Source organism: Biomphalaria glabrata, chromosome 9, assembly GCF_947242115.1.
Source record: "Biomphalaria glabrata chromosome 9, xgBioGlab47.1, whole genome shotgun sequence".
In the NCBI taxonomy this organism is placed as follows: Eukaryota; Metazoa; Mollusca; class Gastropoda; family Planorbidae; genus Biomphalaria; species Biomphalaria glabrata.
The window spans coordinates 28,522,959-28,550,264 of NC_074719.1; the positions used below are offsets into that span (position 1 = coordinate 28,522,959).

The following is a 27,306-nucleotide window of genomic DNA, read 5'->3' on the forward strand; positions in this document are numbered from 1 at the left end:
AATTAGTATTTCTATAAATTAATTGATGTGGGTAATTCATTATCTCTGTTGGGCCTGCTTCTGTACTACCACACACATTTCTAAAGCTGTTTTCAGAACTATTCCTCCTGTGATTTGGTTGGTCAGCATCATATTGAGCAACAGCTAAAGGATTACTGGATAGTGTACATTTGTAACATTATTTTGACTCTACATATATTTGCAAAACTGTATCCTAAATGAAGTAGAACCTTTAATACAGTGATGCCCAAAATACGGCCCGCCGAAACGTCGGCACAAAATATAGAAAATCCCCCCCAAAAAATGTTCAAAATGAATCTTTACATGCGTTAGGGCCCTCAATTTTTTGTAATGGATTACGACCAAGGCATTAAACATCTGTGCGTTCATGATGAAATAGAACAATAGAATCTACTAGGCAAAGTGAACAGATCTTTACTTTTTTGTAGAATATGATAACATTGCTAGCCAACATGTTTGTTTTTATAAAGAAAGTGTGAATGTTTTTTAAAAAACAACAAAATATAAACAGAACTTTAGCCTTTTTTTTTGAAGTGTAAAAAGAAAATTCAATTATCCCAATATATTTATGTAAGTACTAGGTCCTCGGGTTTGAAATAAAATATAAGTTTCAGGTCAATTTCATTAAGTTTTTGTATCTTTTCCATCATGTGGCCCGCGACACTAGTGATGGAAATTAAAATGGCCCACAGATTGAATTAGGTTGGGCATCACTGCTTTAATATTATTGTTTTAAGGGCATGTTTCATCAATACCGGTACATAAGTTGTTTTTTTGTCTTTCTCCTCCCATGGGTGTGCAAAGGGACACATCATTTGCTCCTATGTCCTATCTGTATTATATAAGATAAGATCTCTACACAAGGAAATTACATTTTTGAGTGATAATATTGATAAAACAATGGGGAAAAAAAACATCAAGTGACAGCATTTATGGATTGCGTATTTTGTATACAAGAGATAGAGAACCATGTGGCTAAATGTTGTTTGGTTACGATTGGTGAATAAGGTCCGTTAATCAATGTTATTGTCTTTTTAAGTTTGTACAGAGAAAGGAACCACTGATGAAACTGATCATCAGTTTTATTCTCATTGCACTAAAGCACTTCACTTAGCACTACATTCTGTGGAACTACAATAATTTCGAGACCCCAGAAGTGTAGACATTGCCATTAGTCTCCATTTAAAAAAACAATAACTCGAAAATCCATTTTTACTTTGTAGCTAAGTTTAGGTGTAACTGCTACTTGTTTTATATTTAGTATCAATATGTAGTAATAATTATGGAGACTACTGCTATTAAGAAGTAAATATTTTATTTGCTATTTTTCATATGATACATTTATATATTACAAATGTATGCATTTTCTGTTGTGTACTAGCTACTGGTACCTGTACTTATGATTTATTAAAAAAAAAAAGGTTGAAAAAGATACTGCATATTTTTTTTTTAACCAGATTTATTAATAGTACATTTTCCTAGTTCTAATCCTGCGAGACAGAGAGAGAGTCTGAGCCCAAGTTCCTTTCAACAAATGACCAACTAGATAATCATTTCATCACATTGGTTTTGCATGTTCCTTCAGTCATTGTCTCATTACCCTTGTGTAGCAATGCTGGAAATGGAGCCTCAGAGTCTTTCATATTTTAACACTATACTGCTTCATGCGTGCCCATGGTGGCGGGACAAGAGCCTTCTTTCAAGTTCTTTATTGTTACCGTGAAATGGGGGGGGGGGGGGGGGACTTGTGAAAGGCTTTAAAAACGTTTTTCCTGAGTTGTTTCCCATGAATTTTCATTTAATAATACAAAAGAATATAGGTTAGTGTTTAGAAATGATGCTTCCTTACTTCTGTAAGTAGCAAATAAATGAAAAAATGGATGACCCCCCTACGCTAAAGGAAACCAATCTTGCCATTCAACAGCTCGCAAGCGGAAAAGCCCCAGGAGCTGACTCCATTCCCGCAGAGGTCTACAAAAAAGGTGGATTAGCCCTGATTGAAAGACTTCATAAGCTCTTCTTAATTATGTGGGAAAAAGAGTCAATACCACAAGACTTTAAAGATGCCAAAATTGTTCATTTATACAAGCAAAAAGGAAACCGCCAGATCTGCGACAACCACAGAGGAATATCTCTTCTCTCTATTGCTGGGAAAATCCTTGCACGCATCCTACTAAATCGGCTCATGCAACACATAGAATATGGTCTACTACCAGAAAGCCAGTGCTGCTTCAGAAAAGAGTGTGGAACCATTGACATGATCTTTGCAGCAAGGCAGCTCCAGGAAAAATGCTGACCTGTTCTCAATATATGTTGACTTAACAAAGGCATTCGACACTGTTAGCAGAGAAGGACTCTGGAAGATCATGTCAAAGTCAGAGCCCTTTGAAGTATCAAACGGGGTAAAACAAGGCTGTGTCCTAGCACCTACACTGTTCAGTATCATGTTCTCCGCTATGCTGACAGATGCATTCACAAATAGAGAAAACAACGGGATAAATATATCATACAGATTTGATGGTGGCCTATTCAACCCGAGGCGGCTTAAAGCAAAATCAAAAACAAATGCAGCAGTAATCAGAGACTTGCTATTTGCTGACAACTGTGCCCTAAATGCCTGCTCTGAAAATGATCTGCAGAGCATCGTCAGTGACTTCTCAAGAGCATGCTCAGACTTTGGCCTTACCATCAATACGAAGAAGACTGAAGTCTTATATCTACCTGCTCCTGGGAAAGCCTACTCGGATCCAAGCATTACTATAAATGGACAGGATATAAACGCAGTGGACAAATTCACATATCTTGGCAGCACACTCTCCAGTGCATCCTATGGCAGACTGTCTACAAATGTCTGGAACAGACATGTACACATGATACTCTCGATTTCCATGAGGGGCCTGCTCACATTTTCCAACAGATGTTGCCATGAATGTGCTCATTGTTTTGTCTACATGAAGAACATTATTCACAACATTCAGACAAGAAAAGTACCTTGTGGATCATTTTTTAAATTTGTAAGACTGAGATTGTTTACGATTCATAGCTTCCAAATTTGTGGTGAAAATATCAAAACTTGCCATTTTACCTGCATTACTTTACCACTGTTAACATGATCAACTTCAATTTAATTAACTATTCATGTATTTTTTTTTAAGTGTCAGCAAAAACATTCTGATATTTTATGGTGTCAGATTAATAGTACCTGGTATATGTTTTAATTCTTACCATAATTAAAGCAAGAGTGTGCTAATAAAAGCTGTCCCATTAGTGCATAGCAAAGCCATTTCTAACTAGACTTCAAACAAAGTAACAAAAGTAAAAACAGACACCAAACAAAATAACAAAAGAAAAAACTATCTCTATACAAATGAAATGAACAAAAAAAAAAAGACAGCCAATATTGTTAGAAATTTCTCTTTATTTTACTAGACTGATTCTTTGAAGCTGTCCTATGCTATTAGTAGTAGGTTTAACTGAACAGCTGATAGGCTACTACTAATAGGACACTAAAATTAAAAAAAAAAATCTTACATATTATCATAAGGTTCATCCAATGGTCAATATAAACAAAGCAGGATTTCATAGTCACAATTTAACTACCAGTACCCTAATACATTAGAATGTTAAGCATTAAATAATATATTGTATCAAACAATACTTCAAGCCATTCTTTCATTGTACTATCAAAAGTTTCTTTCTAATTTGGTTTAAGATCTAGTTATTTAAAATAGACCTGCCCAGTTCCCTTATCAAAAAAAAAGTATTGGGATTGTCATAAAAAAACAAACTAAATATACAAAGTCATGTATCTTTGGTCTCACTAAACAGAAACAGATTTAGTTCTCAAATTCTTTCACTAGTATTAGTTCAACACTGGAATCAACCCATGCCAACTTTAGGGGATATATTTTACAATCCATGGCACTGCAATAATAATATAAAATGGTCAATCACAACTGTGGGCATAAAATTATGTACACTTAACAGATGAAACTAAAACATTAAAACTATGTACATATATCTATAAATAGTAAACATGGTGAAAAGAAACATGTCAATGCTGTAGGACACATCAGCCTCAGTGTGGTCGGCCAACTATTGAATCAGAGTTATTTCTCTGCCTTCTGTTGGTCCTGTTAGGCCGCATCAATTCCTGGATATGTTGAACTATCAAGTCAATAGCAACTGAAAATAAACAATGCTTTCAATGAATCAACGAGAATGTGTTGTTTAAACTTTACTCACAGGTAGCTCTTACAAACTGTAAAATAATGAAACAATGCTATGGATCTTACAAATGCACATATAATAATAATATTATATAGTATAATATTATACATATAATAACAATGCTAAGAATCTTAAAAAATACACAATCTACAATTACAAACATGGGGCTATGTGTCTGAGAGGTTGAAATCACTTGGCTACCTATCAAGGGGACTAAAACTCCAAGATACTCCATCTCCATTCAATCAATATATAAACATGAGTTCTTAAGTCTGGATCTAGATTCTTAATCCTTATCTAATAATACATTGTTCTTTTAGTTTCTTCATCCAAGTTATATCTTCAAGCTTATTTAGATCCTCTAAAAATTCATTACAACATTAAACTTTTATTAGATTTTCTAATTTATCCTTTCAACAATCAACTTAATTAGATCCTCTATTTTATCCTCTCAACAATTTATTTAGATCTAAACAACGAAAAATATTTTTAAAAATTCTTTTTAAAGTTTATTTTAAGTATACTGCTAATTGTATCAATTAGTTTGGATCAGTCATGTAATTAAATTTGTAATATCTAGTATCTAGATTAACAATCTGTGATATTAGAATTATTTTTACCAATAGTTTTTGTTCAGTGCGATTCCATGCTTTTAGCTTTCTCACTGCACTATGATTCTATCCCTTGTCTTGAATTGGGGTGGGGAGAGAGAAAGTAGGGGGGTATTTGGCTGACTGATGGTTACTGTAAAGCTTTTAAAATGCAGGTCTCAATCCTCCTCAAGCCAATAAACAAACCACTATGCCAGAGAAGTGCTTATAAAAAAGTAGGATTCATAGCTATGTATTGTAAGTTTCAAATATTTTAGTAATGAACTAATTCTTGACACAAATTATAAAGGGGACTAATTCAATTTATACCGCCACATCTGTCATGCAGAATTTCTTTCCCAACACCAATAATTGACTACTTTGTTAATTATTAAATTGATTCTTGTGTTGTTCAACTTGATCCAATATTGGGTGTGGGAGAAATTACATAAAAAAAAAAAAACTGTACCAGACATAGTCAGTTGGTGCAGTCTGTCTTAGTAAAAAAAAGAAAAAAGGGAAAAAAAAAAAAAAAGGGCCATTGCAAATAAACAATTTTTCATGAGATATTATCCTACATGGAAGTAAATCCATAAATAGCAAGTTGTTTTTTGTTGGTTTATCTGGTGTAGAGACTATAGAAGTACTGATAGGCAAAGTAGTTTACTAAATCATCCAATACTTTGTGCCCACTTTTCAAAATGTTTAAGCTCTTTCTCTTGGTAGCTCTTTAAATAGGCTGACCTTGACATTTTAAATTTGCCTATTTATTTCATAAACTTAATTTTTCTTAAGGTTTCATTTTATTGCCACCACACTTCTTCATATCACTTTCTCTTATTTTGCTTCAAGAAACAATCAGATCTTCAAATTCGAAGTGTCAATTAAGAGGGGATAAGGGTGATTTTAGTGTGAAAATTACTGATTCCCAGAAAACTGAATTTACCCTCCTCTAGTCAGGAACCTAGCAAGATTTATTATTTATGGCACCTAAAATGTTTATGTAGCTTGCATATACAAGTTGTACCGGTACCGCTGAAAGTGGTAATGGATATGGTTCAAACCAGCTATGGGGTTCATGAGCCAGTGGTCCAGTCAGCCAGATTACAATGTAGGCCTAGTTTTATAATTTTAAAAGCCATCAACCTCTGATGACAAAAAGAATATACATTTGAAAATGTCTTTTTATGAAACAAAACTACTTTGGCAGATTTCCATGGAAAAAAACAGCATAATTTTCTTATCAAATGTAAATTAATATTGGAATTTAAGTACCGGTACTTACCTACATTGTCTGCACCTCGAGGTATTATGACATCTGCATATTTTTTAGTCTAAAAGAAATTAAAAAGACAAATTATTGAAACATTTAATTAAAAAATAAATTTGGTATTCTTTTTTTTTTCGCTGGTTTGGCTTTTTCAATGTGGTGAATTAATTCTTTTGGAACATAAGCCAAGTAGTTACTGATCATTTATTTAACAATAGTATTATGTCAATCAAGTTATTATACTAATTGTTCAAGTGATTTCTGTTTTATGTTTGTTCATCACTGGATTACTTGTTTTATTGAATTGAGTTTGAAGATATTTTTTACTCAAGAAGCAATATATTCTACACTGTGTTTCTTCAGTGTGTTTAAATAGAGGAACCTCCAAACTCAAATGTCAAGTAATGAGACAACAGATTTATTCTTTATATGGATTAAGTAACTATAATGTATTGTGGATTTATAAAAGGGTTATTTCAAGTACATTTTTTAAGTCTGTGTTCAATAAGTGTGTTATTAAAGTGATTATATTATAAATTGGAGTATCTTCAGTACCTTCCTATTTCATTGGATTACATTGAAATATTCATATAAAAAAAATAAAAATCTAGAATTACTATCCAGTAATCACCATACCATTCTCAACAATATTCATATTAACATCCAAAATACACTTTGGTATTAGTGTCATTAAATATAAATATATATCAACAAGCAATGTATTTGTGATATGCTACCATTGTGACAATAGAACTAGTCAAAAAAGGTCTAGTTTAGAATAGATATAACCAGTGCTTTTTTTGTAACAGTACGCACCAGTAGTACTGTGTACCAGCACCTTTTCCAATGTGGGAAAAAAATTATTACTGCTCTTGTATTTTAACGCTTATTAATAATTAATTAGTAGTTAAAAGTTAGGCAATCCATCACTGAGTACCGGCACCTATTTTTTTTTTTTTTTACAAAAAAAAAGCGCTGGATATAACTATGTCATTCATTGCCAAGAAAAGCCTTTTGGGCTAACAATCATTAGCTTAACAATACTAACAACTCTGAATACAGATACAGCCAATGAAAAGTGATGAAGACTCACAGGTAAACAAAACTCCTCAAATGCTGGCTTGACTAGTGTCATGTACTGGTTCAAGATCTGGTCAAGTTCTCTGCCCCTTTCTTCTATATCACGTAGCACTAAGAAAGAAAACAAGAAATCAGTCAGCAGTAAATATCAATTTTAAAGTCTAAGCAGTGTCAGTGCTTATCAAAGTAAGACTTTGAGAATTAAATGTTGAACTTTATTGCATAAGTTTCCAAGGAATGGGGTAACAAGATGTATACAAAATACAAACAAATTAATGTATTAATATTGGCGTTGCCATTTTTGAACTATCTAACTTTTCATAATGTTCAAGTGTTTTCATCTATACTAATTTGATTTGAAAATTTAAAAGAAAAGCAACGAATGTCTGACTACCCAGTACTAATTAATGAATGATATTGACATAGAGATTATACACCATATGACAGTACACTTAGGTGTAAGCCTGCTAGTACCAAGCAGAGTACATGTTGATGTAAGCCTGCTAGTACCAAGCAGAGTACATGTTGATGTAAGCCTGCTAGTACCAAGCAGAGTACATGTTGATGTAAGCCTGGTAGTACCAAGCAGAGCACATGTTGATGTAAGCCTGCTAGTACCAGGCAGAGCACATGTTCATGTAAGCCTGCTAGTACCAAGCAGAGCATGTGTTGATGTAAGCCTGCTAGTACCAGGCAGAGCACATGTTCATGTAAGCCTGCTAGTACCAAGCAGAGCATGTGTTGATGTAAGCCTGCTAGTTTTGAAACCGTAAACCATATCCTCTTTGAATGCCCCTCCCTAATCCACCTTAGGCAGACCCTACTTCAACTACAGCCCAACATAACCAACACCCTGTACGGCAGTGCTGAACAACTGAAGAAAACAGCACACTTTTTTTCCTTGGCACAGTCTGCAAAAGAGCTCACAGCTCAGCAGCAATAAAGCTGGCTAGAAGAAGAAGAAGAAGAAGCCTGCTAGTACCAAGCAGAGTACATGTTGATGTAAGCCTAGTAGTACCAAGCAGAGCATGTGTTGATGTAAGCCTGCTAGTACCAAACAGAGTACATGTTGATGTAAGCCTGCTAGTACCAAGCAGAGTACATGTTGATGTAAGCCTGCTAGTACCAAGCAGAGTACATGTTGATGTAAGCCTGCTAGTACCAAGCAGAGTACATGTTGATGTAAGCCTGCTAGTACCAAGCAGAGTACATGTTGATGTAAGCCTGCTAGTTTTGAAACCGTAAACCATATCCTCTTTGAATGCCCCTCCCTAATCCACCTTAGGCAGACCCTACTTCAACTACAGCCCAACATAACCAACACCCTGTACGGCAGTGCTGAACAACTGAAGAAAACAGCACACTTTTTTTCCTTGGCACAGTCTGCAAAAGAGCTCACAGCTCAGCAGCAATAAAGCTGGCTAGAAGAAGAAGAAGAAGCCTGCTAGTACCAAGCAGAGTACATGTTGATGTAAGCCTGCTAGTACCAAGCAGAGTACATGTTGATGTAAGCCTGCTAGTACCAAGCAGAGCACATGTTGATGTAAGCCTGCTAGTACCAGGCAGAGCACATGTTGATGTAAGCCTGCTAGTACCAGGCAGAGCACATGTTGATGTAAGCCTGATAGTACCAGGCAGAGCACATGTTGATGTAAGCCTGCTAGTACCAAGCAGAGCACATGTTGATGTAAGCCTGCTAGTACCAAGCAGAGCACATGTTGATGTAAGCCTGCTAGTACCAAGCAGAGTACATGTTGATGTAAGCCTGGTAGTACCAAGCAGAGCACATGTTGATGTAAGCCTGCTAGTACCAAGCAGAGCACATGTTGATGTAAGCCTGCTAGTACCAAGCAGAGCACATGTTGATGTAAGCCTGCTAGTACCAAGCAGAGCACATGTTGATGAAAGCCTGGTAGTACCAAGCAGAGCACATGTTGATGTAAGCCTGCTAGTACCAAGCAGAGCACATGTTGATGTAAGCCTGATAGTACCAAGCAGAGCACATGTTGATGTAAGCCTGCTAGTACCAAGCAGAGCACATGTTGATGTAAGCCTGCTAGTACCAAGCAGAGCACATGTTGATGTAAGCCTGCTAGTACCAAGCAGAGCACATGTTGATGTAAGCCTGCTAGTACCAAGCAGAGCACATATTGATGAAAGCTTGGTAGTAAAGCTTGCAAAATTAAAAAAAAATAGTTTTTAAAAATGAGGGGAAAAGGGGGTGCACTAAATACCTTGGTACTTAATGAAGAATTTATAAGTTACAAAATGATTCAATTGATCAACTGGTAATGAAGGAAAACAACTATCTTTAACAACACCTTGTCTCTGAATACATTTATGTATATATATGTGTGCACAATTTATATAAAAAAATGTATAGCTATAGAGCATAAAATAGTTGTTCACAGTCATCTTTCTAAAATGATTAATAAACATCCAATCAAAATGTTGCCTACTAATCACCTCTTCGAGACAATCGAGTATCTGGGTCTGTGTCTACAAACAATCTCAGGTTGAATAGATCTCGGATCTCAGGGAAATAGAAAACTAGAATCCCCTCAAAGAGAACAACATCTGCAGAGTGTATTACAGTGGCTCCCTCTGATGTTCTACAAACAGGTAAAACAAATTAAACAAAGGTTACCAAAATGCTTTGCATGTACTGAAAAAAGTGGGTAGACAATATTGAAATTATTTTTTAAATGCTTTAGAACAACAAAGGTGTAAAGCATAGTGAATTTTTTTTTTAAAGCTAAATTTGAAGTTTATTTACAAAAAAACAATACAATCAAGTAATGAGGTGTAAATCTTCACAAAATATAGTTCAGTGTTTCTCAACTTTCGATTACCAATAACTTCACAAAAAGATTATAGCACTAATATTGTCATTTTTTCACGAAATCAGCTTAGTCCAATGATTTCTTGCATACAGGCATGCTTTCTAGTGGCCCTGCTTTTACATTGTTTATTACTTTAAAAACAATAACAATGACCTGTAAGCAGAATTTTGAGATACCAGTATACAAAGCACACACATTTACCCAACTTTACATGATATGACATATAGACTCTCATGGTGATTAGTGACATGAATAAGGGAAATCAGACTAGTCAATACTGTTAACATCAACATTAACATAGCAGGGCAGTAATTAACACTTGGGTCACTGGATCAATATTCAAAGAAGGATTTATGACTACAATGCTAACAAGAAATTTTTTGGTCCATAAAAAAATCTATGCCACATTGTCAGCAAGTTGAATCACCCAGGCCAACAGGTTGAGAAACACTGTCTTAGTCTAAAAATCAAAATTGAAATATCTTAGCTTGAACATTGTGGGAAGAAAAAAAACAACTGTTGAGTCTTGCCTTTTGTGTGCAACATAATCATATTTAGGTATTTCAACTCTCTTCCCAGCTTTCACATCTACTAGTGTATTGTACATCAGTTCAACATCAAATGCACCTAAATGCAAAACGAAAAGAGTTTACGTCCTTCTCTTTTTAGCTACTGAGATTTAAAAATGGAAATAACCTTTGTGAATACCATAATTGAGCTATAAACATGTAGCTAACCTTTGGATAATAATACAAATAAATATTTTAGTTATTCACAGGAACAGTTCAATAGGATGAAATCAGCATTTCTCAAACCTTTACTTGTGGTGCTTCTCTAGACCAAGAAATTTACATTCATACCAACCTTGTAACTAGGGGATATGAGTCTTGTAAATTTCTTCAGAGGAGAGAGGGTCAGATCCCTGACACCAAGTGTTTTTCTACACTCTGAGCTTTAGAAATTAATCCTCCTAGCATCTCATAATAAGAAGAGGGCAGAAGAAAGAAAGTTAAACTAGAAAAGGGTGGGATGGACCGATACATGGAGACATTTGAGGCAGTAAAGTATGTATGTTTACAATAGGCTTTATCTTCACAAGATCATCATCAATTTTATCAAGACATCTTGTAGCTGGCCTGATTTGTTTCCTCAAAGGACTTAAATAACTTAAATATGGATTTAAAACTGCAATGCAAATTCATTTGAAAAAAAAAAAAAAAAAAAAGATCGCCTTCATGCTTAGTTTGTCAAGCTGACAATCCCTCTATGTTGATCCATAATATAACTAAACACAGAAAGTGTGATGGATAATTATTTTTAATTTACCATAATGTATTTCTAATAATATTGCTGATATCATAAAAGTTGGAAAAAGTGTAGGTACCTGGATGGTCAAAATTGTAGCCTCCTTTATTGGCCTTTTTATGTTCTTCATGGGAAAGATCTCTATAGAAACTGTCTTGACTAATAATGACGACTCTCCTGTTATGTTCCAGAACTGACTGCTGTCCCAGCTGTTCCATGATTTTACCACACACTGTACTCTGAACACAAAATGTCTGGGTTTATTGTTGCATTAGTTTATGGGTGCAATGAAATGTTTAAAAATTTATAGAAGCAAAAAAAAAAAAAAAAGAGACAGCATGCATAATTTATTTGTCACATCACTAACAGTTATATTTTAAAAAGTCAATGAATTCTGCTACATTGGATCTACGACTCAAGACACTAGCGGATCCAGAACTTTGGAGTGGGGGGGGGGGGGGGGGGGGTGATTTTTCCAAACCCTAACCCTAAGCATAAACACACATACAGCATATATATTAGAATTAAAAAATAAAGCAAGTTTCTCAACCTTCAGCAAAAAAAACCCAGCCATGTTGAGGCTTTTCTCTTGACAGTTAGGGGGTCTTAGGGAGCGCTGTAAGCTTCCCCATTAGCCCTGACGTTTTCTTGCATTCTTCACTCCAGAAACGCATTCTCCTGGCATCTACAGCTCATTATTCATCCTATTAAAAAGGACCTTTTGAATAATGTTTTACTTGAAAAATATTCTAATATGAATTTACAGGCCCTTACTACAATGTAATACAACCGATTAGTTCCTTGAAAAGATAAGATACCCCACATATTTGGATTAAGGCTTTGAGGATCACCACCCAAAAAAATTATTCGAAAATATTATTTTTAAAAAAGCTCTTTTGTAATTGGTACATTTTGTTCAATAGGGAGGTTTGTAACTTTGTTTTGTTACAGAACTATAATTCAAAGCTCTAAACAAAACATTTCAGAAGTGGAAGGAGAAATTAAGTGGACCAATTAGATTCCACTCTAAATTTTTTGCATTTTAGGATTTAAGTATATATTGTCAGTTATAGTCCAAAATATTTTTATACAATAGAAAAATATCAGTATGAGTAAAGGTTGGAAAAAGGTGACAGGAAAATAATATTGGGTTTAGAACTCATCTCAATTGTTACTCTTATAATGAAAAATTTCGTATGAATTCTAAATTTTCCAAAGCAAAGTCCTTCTTAAAATAACTAAGATAAATTCGTGTGTAATTACATAAACTTTGTCACCATATTTGACTATTCTGTTTTAAAACGTCATGTTTTCGTCTGGAAAGGGGAGAGGTTGGTAGAGTGAAAACGTTAATCCTCGCTCCTTTTTATAATTGCTGCTAATGATTGCATTTGGCATTAAAGAACACAGGTTAAGGCGACTTGATATAAGAATTTAATTTATAGCATATATAAATCATATTAGTGACATTTTTTAAAAAATTTAGTAATTTCTGTGAAGAAACAAGTCCTTTTACGTTTAAAGTGTCTTTTTAATTGTGCAACATTTTAACAAAAACACATATACACAGCTACGTTATGTACAGATCTCCTGCTTCACTCGCCCACCTTTCTTTCTCTCTCTCGTGTTTACACACTAGTCACTTCCCCCAAGTCCCCTAACTCTCGATACTCAACACTTGACCGTGTGTCACGGTTGACCACACAGCAACCGTGTCACCACAATTTCTTAACTAAAATACAAAAAGAAAAAAGTATTGTTTTGTCCGATGGGCGGAAAGTGATTGCATGTATCGCCCCTCCCACCTGGTACAACCCTTTTTCATTTTATATTTACTAATGATAAAATTTGAGATCAGAGTCTGTGTGCGACATAATATACAAATGGGCTAAAACATCAATATGTAGCTTATATTATATAGATATTCAACTAATTTTATTCACAAACTATGATTTCTTAATTTTTATTCAGAAATCATAGTTTGTGAATAAAAGTATGACCGCCCCCCCCCCCCACACACACACACACTCAAAAGATTTAGGTGGAAAGGGCAGTAGATGTATTCGCCCACCCAATCCTACCAATATAATTGAGGCGGGGGGAGGGGGGGGGGGGGGGCGAAATAATCTAGAAATAGGTTGAAATATAAATAATTAGTATGTATTATTAACATACCGGGAAGCTAATAAATTCGTATACAAATTGTGTGTCTTCTTTACTAAAATTCCTCCGCGATCGCCCCCCCCCCCCCCCGATTCGCCCGTGCCTCAAGATAATCTGTCTCTAGAAGAGGAGATTAAAAAAACGCATAGAGAAGTGTCACAGCCTGTTGTGCAACACAAGTTATAAGCTCTACACAACATTCGCGTTATCATTAGAATTGTTACAATGGTAGCCAGAAATTGAATTATTACTTTCTTAAATTAAATTTGATTAAACTTACTGATTGTGTCATATCATTGAAATTCTTCTACAGGCTATATTAATAATGCTATGTATCATTTTTCTGTAAACCTTTTGTTACTTGGTAAATGGCAACTTTATTTCCGGAAAAAGAAATTATCTTTTTTTTGGGTCACCAACATTGAATTGTTATTGGTTTTATGTATATATATGTTGGGCATATTATGCCTAAAATCAATGTGTATGATAATGAGACTTCTGATTTAGCAGTATTTTAATTCTATATTATTGTCACATGATATTATTTGGTAGATGTCATTTGATATTTTGATATAATGAAGTCTCAAATTGTAAATATATTACAGATACTAAGAGATAATACATAAACTTATTGTCATATTCAAAAAGATTTTTGCAAAATCTTTTACTGGGGGAAGGGGCGTATGCCACAGCCTCGTTTGAGAATTACTGTGACATGAAGTGATTTGTAGTCACTTTATTATTTCGTGTTCTTTTCACGTGGGGAAAGCTCTCAGTCTGAAACTGACCACAAGGTAGAGGGGCAGTTATTACTTGGTCCTCAGAGAGGAAGAACGTATGATTAATGATTTCTATTGCATGGAGTAAAGTATTATTAAATATCATTATGAGGTGTATTTGACATTGGATTTACAACTTATTCTAGAAGCTATTGTTTATTATCAATTGAGCCTTATGGCTGGATCGCTTTATATTTAAAAATATATTGTCTGCTGACAAGTGCGTTACTTAGTGCTTACAAAAAATGTGCTACACAAGTTATAAGCTCCACACGACATTTGCATTATCATAAACATTAGAATTGTTACAGGAAGGAGGCATTGACCTTTGCTAGACTCAGACCAAGACTTAGGGAAAACCAGAAGCTCACTACAGTGATCGAAATGGAGGTCTTCAAGGCATTCATTCTGGGCATGAGAGAAAACTAAACTCATTCCAATTGAGCTGCCTCCGAAGGCTCTTGAAAATCACATGGTAAAAGAGAGTGTGCAATACTGAGAGCCTTGCGTGAAAGGGTTAACCAGCATATTTACAGTCCTCAGACAAAAACGCCTGCTCGATTCTGGCTCAAGAAAAACTGGTCTCCCCCACCTCCATTAGGCAAACTAAACTAATCAATTGGACGGGACTGTCTTTCCATAGTTGTTATGACTGAAGGAGGTCAACATTTTTAAAAGTAGACATATTTAGTTCATTGGTCTGGCTATGGTAATAGTACGAGGGAGAAGCCAGACAAAAAAGAAAAAAAACTAAAGAACTAAAAGCTTTGAGTTTCTGTCAAGTGTCTTGGGTATAAAATAATACTTTATTTCTAGCATCTAATATTGTGTTTTCATTAATAAGGTCTGATGTATAAACCATACAACTTAAAGTGAAATAGTAAATTGCTATTCTACATCTCTAGGTCTCTACTTTAAAAACACAATTTAGAAGTACTTGACAGGTTCTTTCTGAGAACATAAATTATAATTTTAAACACAAATGAGCTTCTAGATAAACAAGGGAAGAGGTGATAAGAGTAGTCATTTACTTGTTCACTGCTTAAATGTCAACATGTATAAATAAAATGCTGATTGGCTAGAAAGAAATAGGATTCAAAGTATATCTGGAGACTAATTGAAACCAGGGGAGTGGCTTGATCATTTGTACCATAGGAATAGACAAAATGTAGTAATGCACTAATTGCAAGACAAATTTCCTTACGGACAATAAAGATTATTATTATTATTATTAAAAACATTTTTTTTAAAGATTCATGACATTATTCCATTTAACTAAAGCTTATTTTGTTCTTATAGTGTTCTGGAACAGTTAATATATTTGAGTTTAGTTCGATCCAACTATTGTAACTCTAGAAAACAGTGACTATAACAAAAAAGAATTATATGTGATTGAGTAGATATTTGTGTTTTTTACTTTGACCATATTAGGAGCAGGGTCATTCTACACTAATGTGATCTATGGCTGGTATAAGCATAAGTGGAATATAGAATAATAATATCAAACTTGATCACTACTGGAAATAAAAAACAGCAGAAAATAGAAACAACCTTAGGTCACCTAGAGGGGAAGGTTCAAGAAAGATCTGCAAATGACTCCCATTGGCTAGGGCAATGCTGAAATGATTGCATCAGACAGAACGCAATCGAAAATTCTGGCTGACTAATGTTAGCATGCAGTGCATAACAAACTAACTGGTTTTGAGTGAACCATATCCAAGTCCATTTGATTCTACAAAACTCAGTAGTTTTAGAGGAGACTCGGTCTTGTGCTAGTAGTGTTAGGGAATACTGATGTTAATTCCTGACAAGTGCACAGTAAAACTAAAATCTGACTTAAAAAAAAAAAAAAAAGTTCCCCTTTCATTAGGGAATACTGATGTTAATTCCTGACAAGTGCACAGTAAAACTAAAATCTGACTTAAAAAAAAAAAAAAAAGTTCCCCTTTCAGACCTTGTGATCTATGGGGCAGATGATCACCTGTCTCTGTGGCCCACAGTTAACGAGGGTTATTTAAAAAAAATATTTCAATCTTGAAAAATAAAAATAACCCAAGATAAAAGCATCATCCATATTTTTTTAATTTGAATGAACATTAAAAAAAAAAGACAACACAACCCTAAACATAAACATACTTTTCCAGAGGCTGTTCCTCCTGCTACTCCAATCAAAAATGGTCTTGGAATTTTGTCCAATCCAGTCAGACTATCTCGTCCTGAGCATACCGACGGGTAGGCCATTGCTATTAGTGTAAAGGTACTGCAAAAAAAAAGTGCAACAAAGTATAACAATATAATAACTAGATGTTTTTTTCTAGTTTCTTATTCCATTCTCATCAAATTCTATCGGTAGCCTATTATCAAATCTGCTTTAAATGTGAACAAGGGTAGGACAAAATTAGTCACTCTAGGATAACTAATGTAACTAAACTAGACTAAAGACCACAACATTTAACACCAGTACAATAATATATGTATCTACTTGTCCCAACCAGAGAAATGATACCACTGAGTGCTGGCTGTATAAATGGTTTACTAGTAATGTTAAAGGACACTCTTAAGCCAGTAGTGTTAGAGAAGACTCTAAGGTTAAGTATACTCTTGAGCCAGTAGTGTAAGAGAATATTCTTGAGCCAGTAGTGTAAGAGAATATTCTTGAGCCAGTAGTGTAAGAGAATATTCTTGAGCCAGTAGTGTAAGAGAATATTCTTGAGCCAGTTGTATTAGAGGAGACTTGAGCAAGTAGTGCTAGAGGAGAACCTTCAGCCAGTCTGTTAGAATATACTCTTGAGCCAGTAGTGTTAGAGGAGACTTGATTCAATAGCAAACAAAGCATTATGGTTTACTAAAAGAAATTTTAACAAATCAATTAGGAAGATAAAACTAAAACTTATTTAAGCTATTCAAGTGTTCCTCTTCCCTAGTGCTATTAGAGCATGGAATGGGTTGTTTGAATTAGCCAGGAAAACCAACGACAGATTTTAAGTCACTGATTAACATGTATAGCTAGATTGACACAGGGATGTAATTATCTTCTCTTTTGAAGTAACATCTGTAATTTACAAGATAAGAATCTTGAGCCAGTAGTTTTAAAGGAGACTTGAGCCAGAAGTGTTAGAGGGAAATCTTGATCAAGTAGTGTTGAAGGGAAACTCCTATGGTTTTGACAATTTTTTACACGTTTTCATTTACAGGTAAGAAATATTTTCATTTTTTTTAAAATGATAACTTAGTAATTTATGTTTTTCTGAAGTAATATTTCTGTGCATCCAAAATTGTTAGATTTTTATCAGGTTTCTATATGTAGCCAACATATATCTGACCAGGTTGTTAACATCAGTCAAATGAAGCTGGTTTGGGTTGCAGTGGATGACCAGTGACTGGGACTTGGCAGCCATCTGAGCGTCTAAGCAGCCCTTTTTTAGGAATGCACTGCTTATCTCCTAAGCATGAGGAAGGGGCTAGAAAAAGTGCCCTAAACATTGCTTGTCCCCCATAACCCTGGCCAGTCTCCTGCGACTGGCGGGGGATCCCATTAATGCAAGAGAAACAAATCAAACACAAACCTCAAGAAAAAACATAAGTGTCAGAAGCGGAGTTGCCCACTCAGACCTGAAATTTCCGGTCCTTTAGGAATTCCCTCACAAAGCAGGGAAGGTGTCCTTTAAGCCCCAAAAGCTCCAGGTCACGTAGAATGCCATGTTTCCAGGTTGAATCATAGGCCTTTTCTATATCGAAAAATTCAGCTACTAGATGTTCTTGTCTAAGAAATGCATTTCTGATGAAAGCTTCCAGCCTTACCAGGTGGTCAGTTGTTGCCTGCCCCCTGCCGGAATCCGCAATGGTAGTTGGAGATTATTTTATTTCTTTCAAGGTACCAGACCAACCTATTGTTTATCATCCTTTTCATGGTTTTGCAGATGCAGCTTGTTAGTGATATTGGGCGATAGTTAGCTGGGTCAGACCCATCTCTTCCCAGTTTAGGTATCGTATAACTGTGGCTTTCCTCCAGCTGTTTGGGATAGCGCCTGTTTGCCATACACAGTTGTAAATTTTAAGAAGGGTTGCCAATGAGGGTTCAAGAAGATGCTTGAGGAACTGATAATGGATTTCATCTTCTCCTGGCACTGTCATGTGATTTGTCCAGCGAGTCCCTCAGTTCTTCAAGCGAGAACGGTTTGTTATAATCTTCATTGTTCTCTGATCTGAAATCAATGGGGTGTCTTTCCTCCCTGATTTTAACTTTTTGGAATTCTGGCATGTAGTGTGCAGTGGATGATTTATCTGATATTGAGGATGCAAGACAGTCAGCTATATCTCTGGGGAACGTAACAGTTCGTCCTTGGTTTTTCAAATGCCCTATTGCATTTGATTTTTTCCCTTTGATCCGCCTTACTGCCTTCCAAACCGCTCTAGCAGAAGTTTTGGCATTTAGACTCCTTACAAAATTCCGCCAGGAATTCCTTTTGCCTGACCACATGGTTTGTCTAGCCTTCGCTCTAGCTATCCTGAATAGCTTTAGATTTTCCTGGGAAGAATTCTTTATAAATGCATCTAGCTGTTTTTTCCTATCACCAATAGCACTTCTGCAATCTGTATCATCAAACCATGGTTCGCTAGGCCATTTGGGTTTGCGGAGGTTAGGGGGACAACTTTCCAGGCAATATCAAGTAACTTGCTAGCAAAGATAGCTGGATTCTGTTCATTAAGGATATTTTCTGTGATATCCTCGGAGCATCTTTTTTGGAATTGTTCCCAGTCAGCTTTATTCAGCTTCCACCGCTGAGGTCGTCCCAATGAGGGGAGATTGTTAGCGATGATGATTGGGAAGTGAAGACTTCCCCATAGATCAGTGGGATGCATACAGTGAGGTCAATGCACAATGGGGAAACAATTCCTGGGTGCAAGTAGGTCGGTGATGCATCATTAAGTATGCATAAATCATGTTCGAGGAAGCTATCCTCCAGCATACGATCTCTTGTGTCAGTGTTATGGTGTTATGGGCATTGAAATCCCCAAGGATTGTGTAGGGCCGAGGGAGTTGTTTTATGAGGTTCTCCATGTCTGTTGGGTTCAATGGAGTGCCTGGAGGTAGATACAGGCTGCAGCAAGTGTTAACCTTGTGTAGGGTTATCCTAGCTGCTACAGCCTGTAGTTTGTTCTGTAGCTCTACCCTCTCATGGGGGTTTCACAAGGATACAGACTCCACCTGATGCTCTCCCTGCATCCTCAACAGTCCTGCTGTAAGTGCTGTAGCTTCGGAAACTAATGTTCTCTTTCAGTAATGTTTCCTGTGAGCAGACAACTACAGGAGTCTCAGAGTCCATCAGTAGCTGTATTTCCTCTTAATTGGCCTTGAGGCCTCTACAATTCCACTGCCCAATCCTGGAAAAGTCAACCTCATTATCTAGGTTGGCGTTTGCTGATATGGTGCTTCCCAGATAGACAAACTTTTTGACGTTTGCTAATTTATGGCCATCTATGAGAATGTCTGGAGGAGGTTGGTGCAGCACTTCTGTCTTTTTTACATTAATGGTGAGGTCAAAATTTTTGCAGGCATTAGCTAAGAGGGACAGGCTCTTTTGAAGGTCTTCTTTGTTTTCGGCATTTAGGGCACAGTCATCAGCGAATAGCAGGTCTCTGATGCAGTCGTGGTTTACGTTGGTCCTTGCCTTGAGTCTCTGAGCATTGAATTAACTTGCATCGGTGCGATATTGTATGCCAACTCTGTTGCTTTCTGTGCAAAAGGCATCTTTCAGCATGGCAGTGAACATAATGTTGAAAAGCGTTGGAGCCAGCACACAGCCATGCTGCACGCCATTTGAGACAGGAAAAGGCTTCCAGGAGTAGTCTCTTTTGTCTAGGACTCTTGCTTGCATGTCATCATGGAATTGGCGCACCATTGTTATGAATTGATCCGGGCAGCCAAATTGGGACATGATTTGCCAAAGGCCTTCACGACTGACATTATCAAAAGCTTCAATCAAATTTATAAATGCAGTATAGAGATTTGAATTTGGCGGAGTGCAAAGATCATGTCAACTGTGCCTCTACCCTGCCTGAAGCTGCATTGACTCTCTGGAAGTCAATGAGAGTCACTCCTATATGCATCTGAGTCCTGGACCCTATATTCCCGTCACACCAAAAAGCTAAACTCCTTCCACCTACATTTATGGAGTATCCATAAGGTGCGTTGGTCCGACCACATACCAGACACAGAAATTGTTAAGTTGTCCAAGATGTACGGTATCAATATGACAGTAAAAAGATCCCAACTATGATGGGAGGGACATGTAACACAGGGTTCATACAGCTTAAGTAAAATTAAATTCCAGCCACATACCAGACACAGAAATTGTTAAGTTGTCCAACATGTACAGTATCAATGCGACAGTAAAAAGATCCCAACTATGATGGGAGGGACATGTAACACAGGGTTCATACAGCTTAAGTAAAATTAAATTCCAGACATTTTCCAGACTTTCAAAAAAAATTTCCAGACTCAAAAAAATTCATCAAATGGTACCAATTTTTTTTAAAAGACAAATAATATATGATTAAATAAATAACATTTTCTTTACTTACATAGAGATTAATATATACATATATACAAATGATGAAGAACTCAACAGTCTAAAAGCTCCTGGAACTTTGACTGTATTGTTCTTTCTAGAACAATCAGTTCAGCTGACTTAACTTTAGCCTTGTGGCGCATGTCATTAGACTTTGACAAAAGCTTGAAATTTGGTTTTGCTTCTGCCTCATCTGCATATTTCTCAAAAAAATTTTCTTATTTCATGAGCTTTTTCTGTTTTGCTTTCAAGTCTGACAGCTCATCATCTTTTTCTTTTCCTTTTCAAATTTTTGGCTGTCTCAGCTTTTTTAGTCTTTTCTTTTTCCAAATATTGATGATAGTTCTGATGTCTAGAGGCAGCAGCTGTCAGTAAAGGTTTGGTAATGGCTACATCTAAAACACCACCATTTACTTTCAAAAAGTCACATATCCTTCTCTGCGCAACTAAAGTTTCCTCATGCATATTGTCAATCATGACTTCTTTGTTATATGAAAACCCTCTGTAATAGACTAAAACAACATGAGCTTCAATAAACACAATGATTTTATTAGTCTCTATTTATGCTCTTTACTCCAGCCACTTGTTCTCAAAACTGACTTCCTTTTACAGACAGTCCTGACACACTGCTGTTCATTCAACCATGTACACTCAAGGTCCACTGGTCATTTCATACACAGGCACACACACTGCACTACCAGCCATGCAAAACACATACACTTACTATCACACCCTCTTTCAACAGTCGCCTGGCCATGAGATAGCAAAAGTAAGGGTCTCAAAACATCCCAGAGAGCTGTATCAAGTGGTTTAAAGTTGTTGCATAAAAAATCATCTAAACGCTCTTTGCTGGATGAAACAATTCAAACTTTGGTTTCACATTGTTTTCTTCCAAAGCTTCCAGGCATTTGATGAATTTGTAAATCTGGCCTCAGTCATTTAAAGCAATCCTTCCAGAATCTGCCAGAATTGTTAACAAATCCCTAAATCGGGAAGCTGCTACTTGGGGAGATGATGCCATCAATGATGGATTCAGACAGGACAGTTTCTATACCAAACGAATCATAACTGGTGATTTGTCTAGTAATTTAGCCACTAGACTTGAAATAAATTGCCTGCACTCATTTTTTAGAGTCATTATTTGCAGATCTGTTGCCTTAATCTTCTGCAACACCTTAGACGAAGCAATTCCTATTCAATTTTTGAATAGGCCAAAAAGATGTCCTTACTCTTAAGATCAAGAGCAATAAGATCACGTGAACTTTTTAATTTGCTCAGTGTTTCAGCCTGAAGTATCCTTCTTAGCAAAGATTTAATTGTGGTGAACAAATCTTCAGCAATGAATGGCACCATAGGTGAATCCGTCTGATATTATATCAGAAAAGGCTGGAGTTCTTGTGCAATGGACAAAAAAATTTGAGCCTTGGCTTCTAGCAGAGCATCAGCAGCAAAGTCCACAAGATTTTTGTATGACTTACATGTGGGTTCTTTAGATTTATCACCCTTTATTTTGTTTAAGTACACTTTCACTGCTGGCCATATTTGTAGAGCTCTCTGAATAGTAGCAACATTTTCCGGCCATCTGTGTCCAAAAATCTCAAAGCAAATGTACTTGTCCCTGTAAGATTAATAAACAACCAGTGTAATGCTGACAGCCAGGATCCAATATCCCAGGATGTGGCAGAATGGCCTGCTTTAAATGAGTTGTGAACAATGTGGAGTCCACAAGATCCCACATTCAAAGTTTTACAGAAAACTCTTGCATAAGCTCCACCTGAAAGATGTCAAAAACTTTCCAGTTGACGTTTGGACCATCCATGGAAAGCTGTAGCAGTCCACCTCTGTTAGAGAATCTGCTAGATTCTCTCAATCTATCTAGGAGGTCATCAGCCCTTGAATGGCCTAGAAAATATGACATGTGTGGTATCTTGTTGTTATACTACTGCCATTCCAATAACGCACATGAACATCTAGCTGCTTTGATTGTAGTGGGCCATTTAGTGTCTCATCAAACAAAAGCACATCTAATAGTCTTTTTCAGAGAGGACAGCCTTTCGTTGTAATTCAGCCAAGTATGGGGATATGCCAAACATTGACATATATGCTGCCTTCCTTTCTGCTACTATTAAAAGAATGGTGCTTTTCCACCAAGTTCAAACAGTGAAGCACTTCAGCAGTCAAAACACTATCTCCAGTAGCAAGGAGTGGGGTTTTTTTTGTAAGTTAAACCTTCACCAAATAAAAAAATAAAATAAAATTTGACCTAGTTCCCAAAAAAGTCTGTGTTCAGATATAAGAATCTACTGTAACTAAGTTACTTTATTTTAAGTTTGGACTAGTTTAGTTAGAGTACATTAGTCATTACACTGTACTCACTGTACAGTTACTTGAGTTACACAGTTACAGTTTACACTACTACTTACTACTAGATTACTAGACTACAGTGAGTACAGTCACTCAGTAACTTGACAAGTGTCACATTTATCATTTAGTAATAGTTAGTCTAGACTTTTTTTGTTTTGTCTATACTATAGTCTAGACTAGAGTGTAAGTGTAGAGTAGTCTAGTCTACAAATGAAAGTCAAACTTTTACTCAAAAGGGTGAAAAACTCAGTCTCAGTGAGTTAAGTGAATGAGTGACTTGATAAAAGTGCAACTAGACTATACAAGTCTACATATGATTCATACTAAAATTACTATTCATAATCAATGATAATCAGACTTAGGTTAAGCTTAGCCTGGCTTAGGAGTAGACTAGAATCTAATGATAATCTAGATCTAGATTCTAGATCTATAGTAGTTTATTTATTTCGGACATTACATGAATTCGGACATTCGCTGTTTTTTGGGGTCATTAAATAATTATTTTAATATGTATTATAAAACTAGCGCGCTGTATAATGTGCTTGTCCATTTCCCAATGATTCTAACCCAATTTCCTTCCATTTAGCTGTCTTTTTATGTAAGAAAAACGAATTTCAAATTTGTTAGTCAGGTTGTTGTTTTTTCCTATGTTACCCGGATGACTTTACCTCTTCCTAGAGTTAAGACTATATTTTTTGATTGGCTAAGTCTATACTAATGAGCCCGGCAATATTTATTCTGTTTTTGGAGCTACTTTATTTGATTCATAAGCCAAGTTTTCTAATTCTATACCAAAAAACAATTAATACGGTGTCCGAATTAAATTACGATTTTCTTACCAAAATTTATTTCGGACAGCCAGTTTTGGACATCAATAAAAATGATCTTATATTATATTTGTTCGTTTGTTGTTGTTTTTTTTTAATAGAGAATAAATGTGTAAATGTTTGGAGTGAGCTTGGTACATTGAATGAAGTTAAATGCTTAGATCTAGACCTACTAGATCAGTGATTCCCAAAGTGGTCCATATAGACCCCCAGGGGTCTATGAAGACTTCCAGGGGGTCTATGAAAGGGAAAACATAAATTGGGGGTCTATGAGATGTCCATGGGGGTCTACGATAATAGATTTCATTTAAACAAGTGACTTTAATAATTTTAACATCAAATTAATGTAATTCTTTCATACACTAATATATGATTTGTACCCGAGTTAATCCTTTAAATATTTATCCTGCTATTGAAGCGAAAATTTGTTATATCTAATTTAAATACTTTTATTTTGTCTACATGCAATCAATGTTTAACAAAAAGTATACAGACTGTACAGCGTTGATTATTTAAAATTGGTATTTATTCCTTCCTTGTCATACTAGCGGTTGCCTGAGTGCCTTTTTATACCAATATGAAATCAATTATGCTGGAGGATCATTTGAGACAATGCCTGCACCCTGACAAAATAAAGATTTGAAAAACGTTTAAACACTCAAAGATCAGAATAGACCCACACAATCTCTCTTCTACATCATATAGAGAAGATAATACTTTGTGAGCGTCTTACAAAATCTCTTTACATATAGCAAAATACGGAAAACACTATAGGTAAAACATTGATTTTACCCGCCGTTGTAGTTTTAAATAACTGTTTTACACAAATCTACATCTGATATTTTTAAACGAATTTCTTTAATCAACAATACAGTTCAAGGTCACACCTGTAGCATAAGTTATAAAATTAAAAGCTTTTTTTTGTAATTATTTCCAAACGACATATATACTGTTACGGATCATCGGCGTCACAGGCTCTGACAGGGTGTAGCGCTGTGTGATGCAAACTGCCTAAAGGTCGCCGGCTCCTTATTTTTAACAGGGTTGACCCACGAAACCTTTCCCATGTTCGGGTATAGCTGCAAGACAGCACAGTTTGAATTTACTTTTCCTTCTGCTTGGTGGGCTGCAAGCCATGTCTAATGAGCCCTTCCTGCCAAAAGGTTACTAGTTTGGGTACTCACTAGGTACTCACCTTCACCCCTTCTCCTGTTATTGAAAACAGTTCTGCGCACCCAATATTTGTGCAAGACGTGAAAGATAAAAGAATACATGAGAAACTTGCGAAAACTTTTACAATGATACATATGGCTAATTAATTGATTGAATGATTACTATTTAATGTTTGAGGACTACTTCATAGAACAACAAAATCCAATATGAAACATAATATCCATAGCAAAGGATAATAGATGTGCAAAAAAAACAAAACATTTCCAATGTGTTTGGTGATTCCAGTAATAAATATAAATTTTTATTTAAATTAGTTTAAATTTGAATTTTATCAATTAAAAAAAATAGATCTCTATAACCCTATGTGTAGCTGTAAATTAGTTTTTCACTCTTTAACTCACTACAGTTAGAAATTTGTTTTAAAAATGTTTTGATGTAATGTATTTGCAAAAATTAAATACAAGTTAAGTAGGGGGTCTACCAAAAGCCAGAAAACTTGGAAAGGGGTCTACGAGACAAAAAAGTTTGGGAACCACTGTACTAGATAGATCTAGATTTATATAGAGAGAATATAGAGGATTCAGTTAGCAAGAATGGCTATCGTAACCTGTAGGGGCCAACTATACTACAAAAGATCATCTGTATTAGAAATTTATTAAATTAATAAACAAAAAAAAAACCACAAACATTCAACACACATCTAATCATGCAAACCCCAAACATTCAACACACATAAAATAAACAAACATAAAATAAGTCTAAAAGTCGGTGCACAAATCACTATTCCAGTGACCTAATTTTGGTAGAATAAGTGTGTTCATATTTTTATTTTTTGTGTTCGTATTTATGCATAGTTTGAAAACATCGTAATGATTTCATGTGAGGGGCTATGCCTGGGGATCTTAAAATTTAGTTAATGTTAATATAGAATTAAAATCTGAGTTTATTGATGCCTAAATATAGAGACTGTCCGAAATAAATTATGGTGTCCGGAATCAAATAATGTGGGTCGAATGTGTCCGAATTAAATGAAAACACACGGCCTCTTTGACCTTAAATATAATAACAAATATAGGTTTGGGGAACAAATATAAGTAGTCATCCTTATTCTCCTTTAACTAAAGAAGATTTTGATACGTCATTTTCTTTTCTATGTCAAACCATTGTAAAATAATGCGCTGTCAAAAACTTTCAAATTTGGGCCTATAGGTGTCCGAATAGCATAAACTACTCTATATAATAATATAGATCTAGATCCAGACTAGATTTCTAAGAATAGTTCTAGATCATAATCTAGATCTACATCTTGATCAAGGATTTTTGCCTCTTAACCCTATACTATACACTACTATACAGACTAGATCTATAATCTCTTATAGACTCACTAACAGTCTAGATCTATTTGAGCTCCTTTCAGTTTCAGCTTTTACTTTTTAGTAAGAAATTACAAGAAATGCTTCCATTTGGTGTTTTTTTTCCCTTTACTGGTACCAATAATCTAGATCTAGGTATTTTTGTAACCAATAAATACCCAGACTTAGATAGATCTGTCATGTCTAAAAAAATTTACGACATTCCAAGAACTAATTTCTAAATAGTTAAAGATATATGTAAGATAAATTATTACAAAGCTCAGTCTGTCTTGTCTGCCTGGTAAAAAGTTTGCACACTACGATATTTCTCCGACACTACTATTTTTTTTATCTACATAAATGATTTACCAAATTGCATTAGTTCAGGAACAAAAGTCAGATTATTTGCTTACGATTGCATAAAATATAAATCTAGAACAATAAAAACAAGATGCAAAAATTTTACAAAGAGAATTAGATGAATTACGTAAATGGGAATCGTATTGGAGCATAATATGTCTTTCCACCTAGAAAAATGTCAATTATTAAGAGTAACTAAAAAAACAAAAAACTAAAAAAAAATTAACACCACTTAAATTATCTTATTCATGGTATTAAAACAGATACACAGACTAAATACGTGTTATAATAAATAAAAAACTGTCATGGAATCCGCATATTGATGAAACTATCAAACAATCAAACAAAGCATTAGGGCAGCGGTTCTCAACCTTTAT

General features: G+C 35.4%; 1 protein-coding gene across 6 annotated transcripts; it reads right to left on the reverse strand.

The window, feature by feature from the left end:
* Positions 1-3,419: 3,419 nt before the first annotated feature.
* Positions 3,420-26,872, reverse strand: LOC106076920 (uridine-cytidine kinase 2-B-like). Of its 6 annotated transcripts, none has more exons than XM_056041517.1 (9): positions 26,603-26,711; positions 24,540-24,667; positions 16,418-16,541; positions 11,419-11,578; positions 10,565-10,661; positions 9,658-9,803; positions 7,205-7,302; positions 6,127-6,175; positions 3,420-4,206 (listed from the first exon to the last, which is right to left on the reverse strand). In XM_056041517.1, exons 3-9 carry the CDS (start codon positions 16,520-16,522, stop codon positions 4,100-4,102), a joined length of 762 nt encoding a protein of 253 aa, XP_055897492.1. In that variant the 5' UTR covers positions 16,523-16,541; positions 24,540-24,667; positions 26,603-26,711; the 3' UTR covers positions 3,420-4,099. The 6 variants fall into 6 exon arrangements, with proteins under 6 accessions (XP_055897492.1, XP_055897493.1, XP_055897490.1 ...); XM_056041518.1 differs by having other exon boundaries at positions 26,607-26,709; XM_056041515.1 differs by lacking the exons at positions 24,540-24,667; positions 26,603-26,711 and adding an exon at positions 26,845-26,872.
* Between the last annotated feature and the right edge of the window lie 434 nt (positions 26,873-27,306).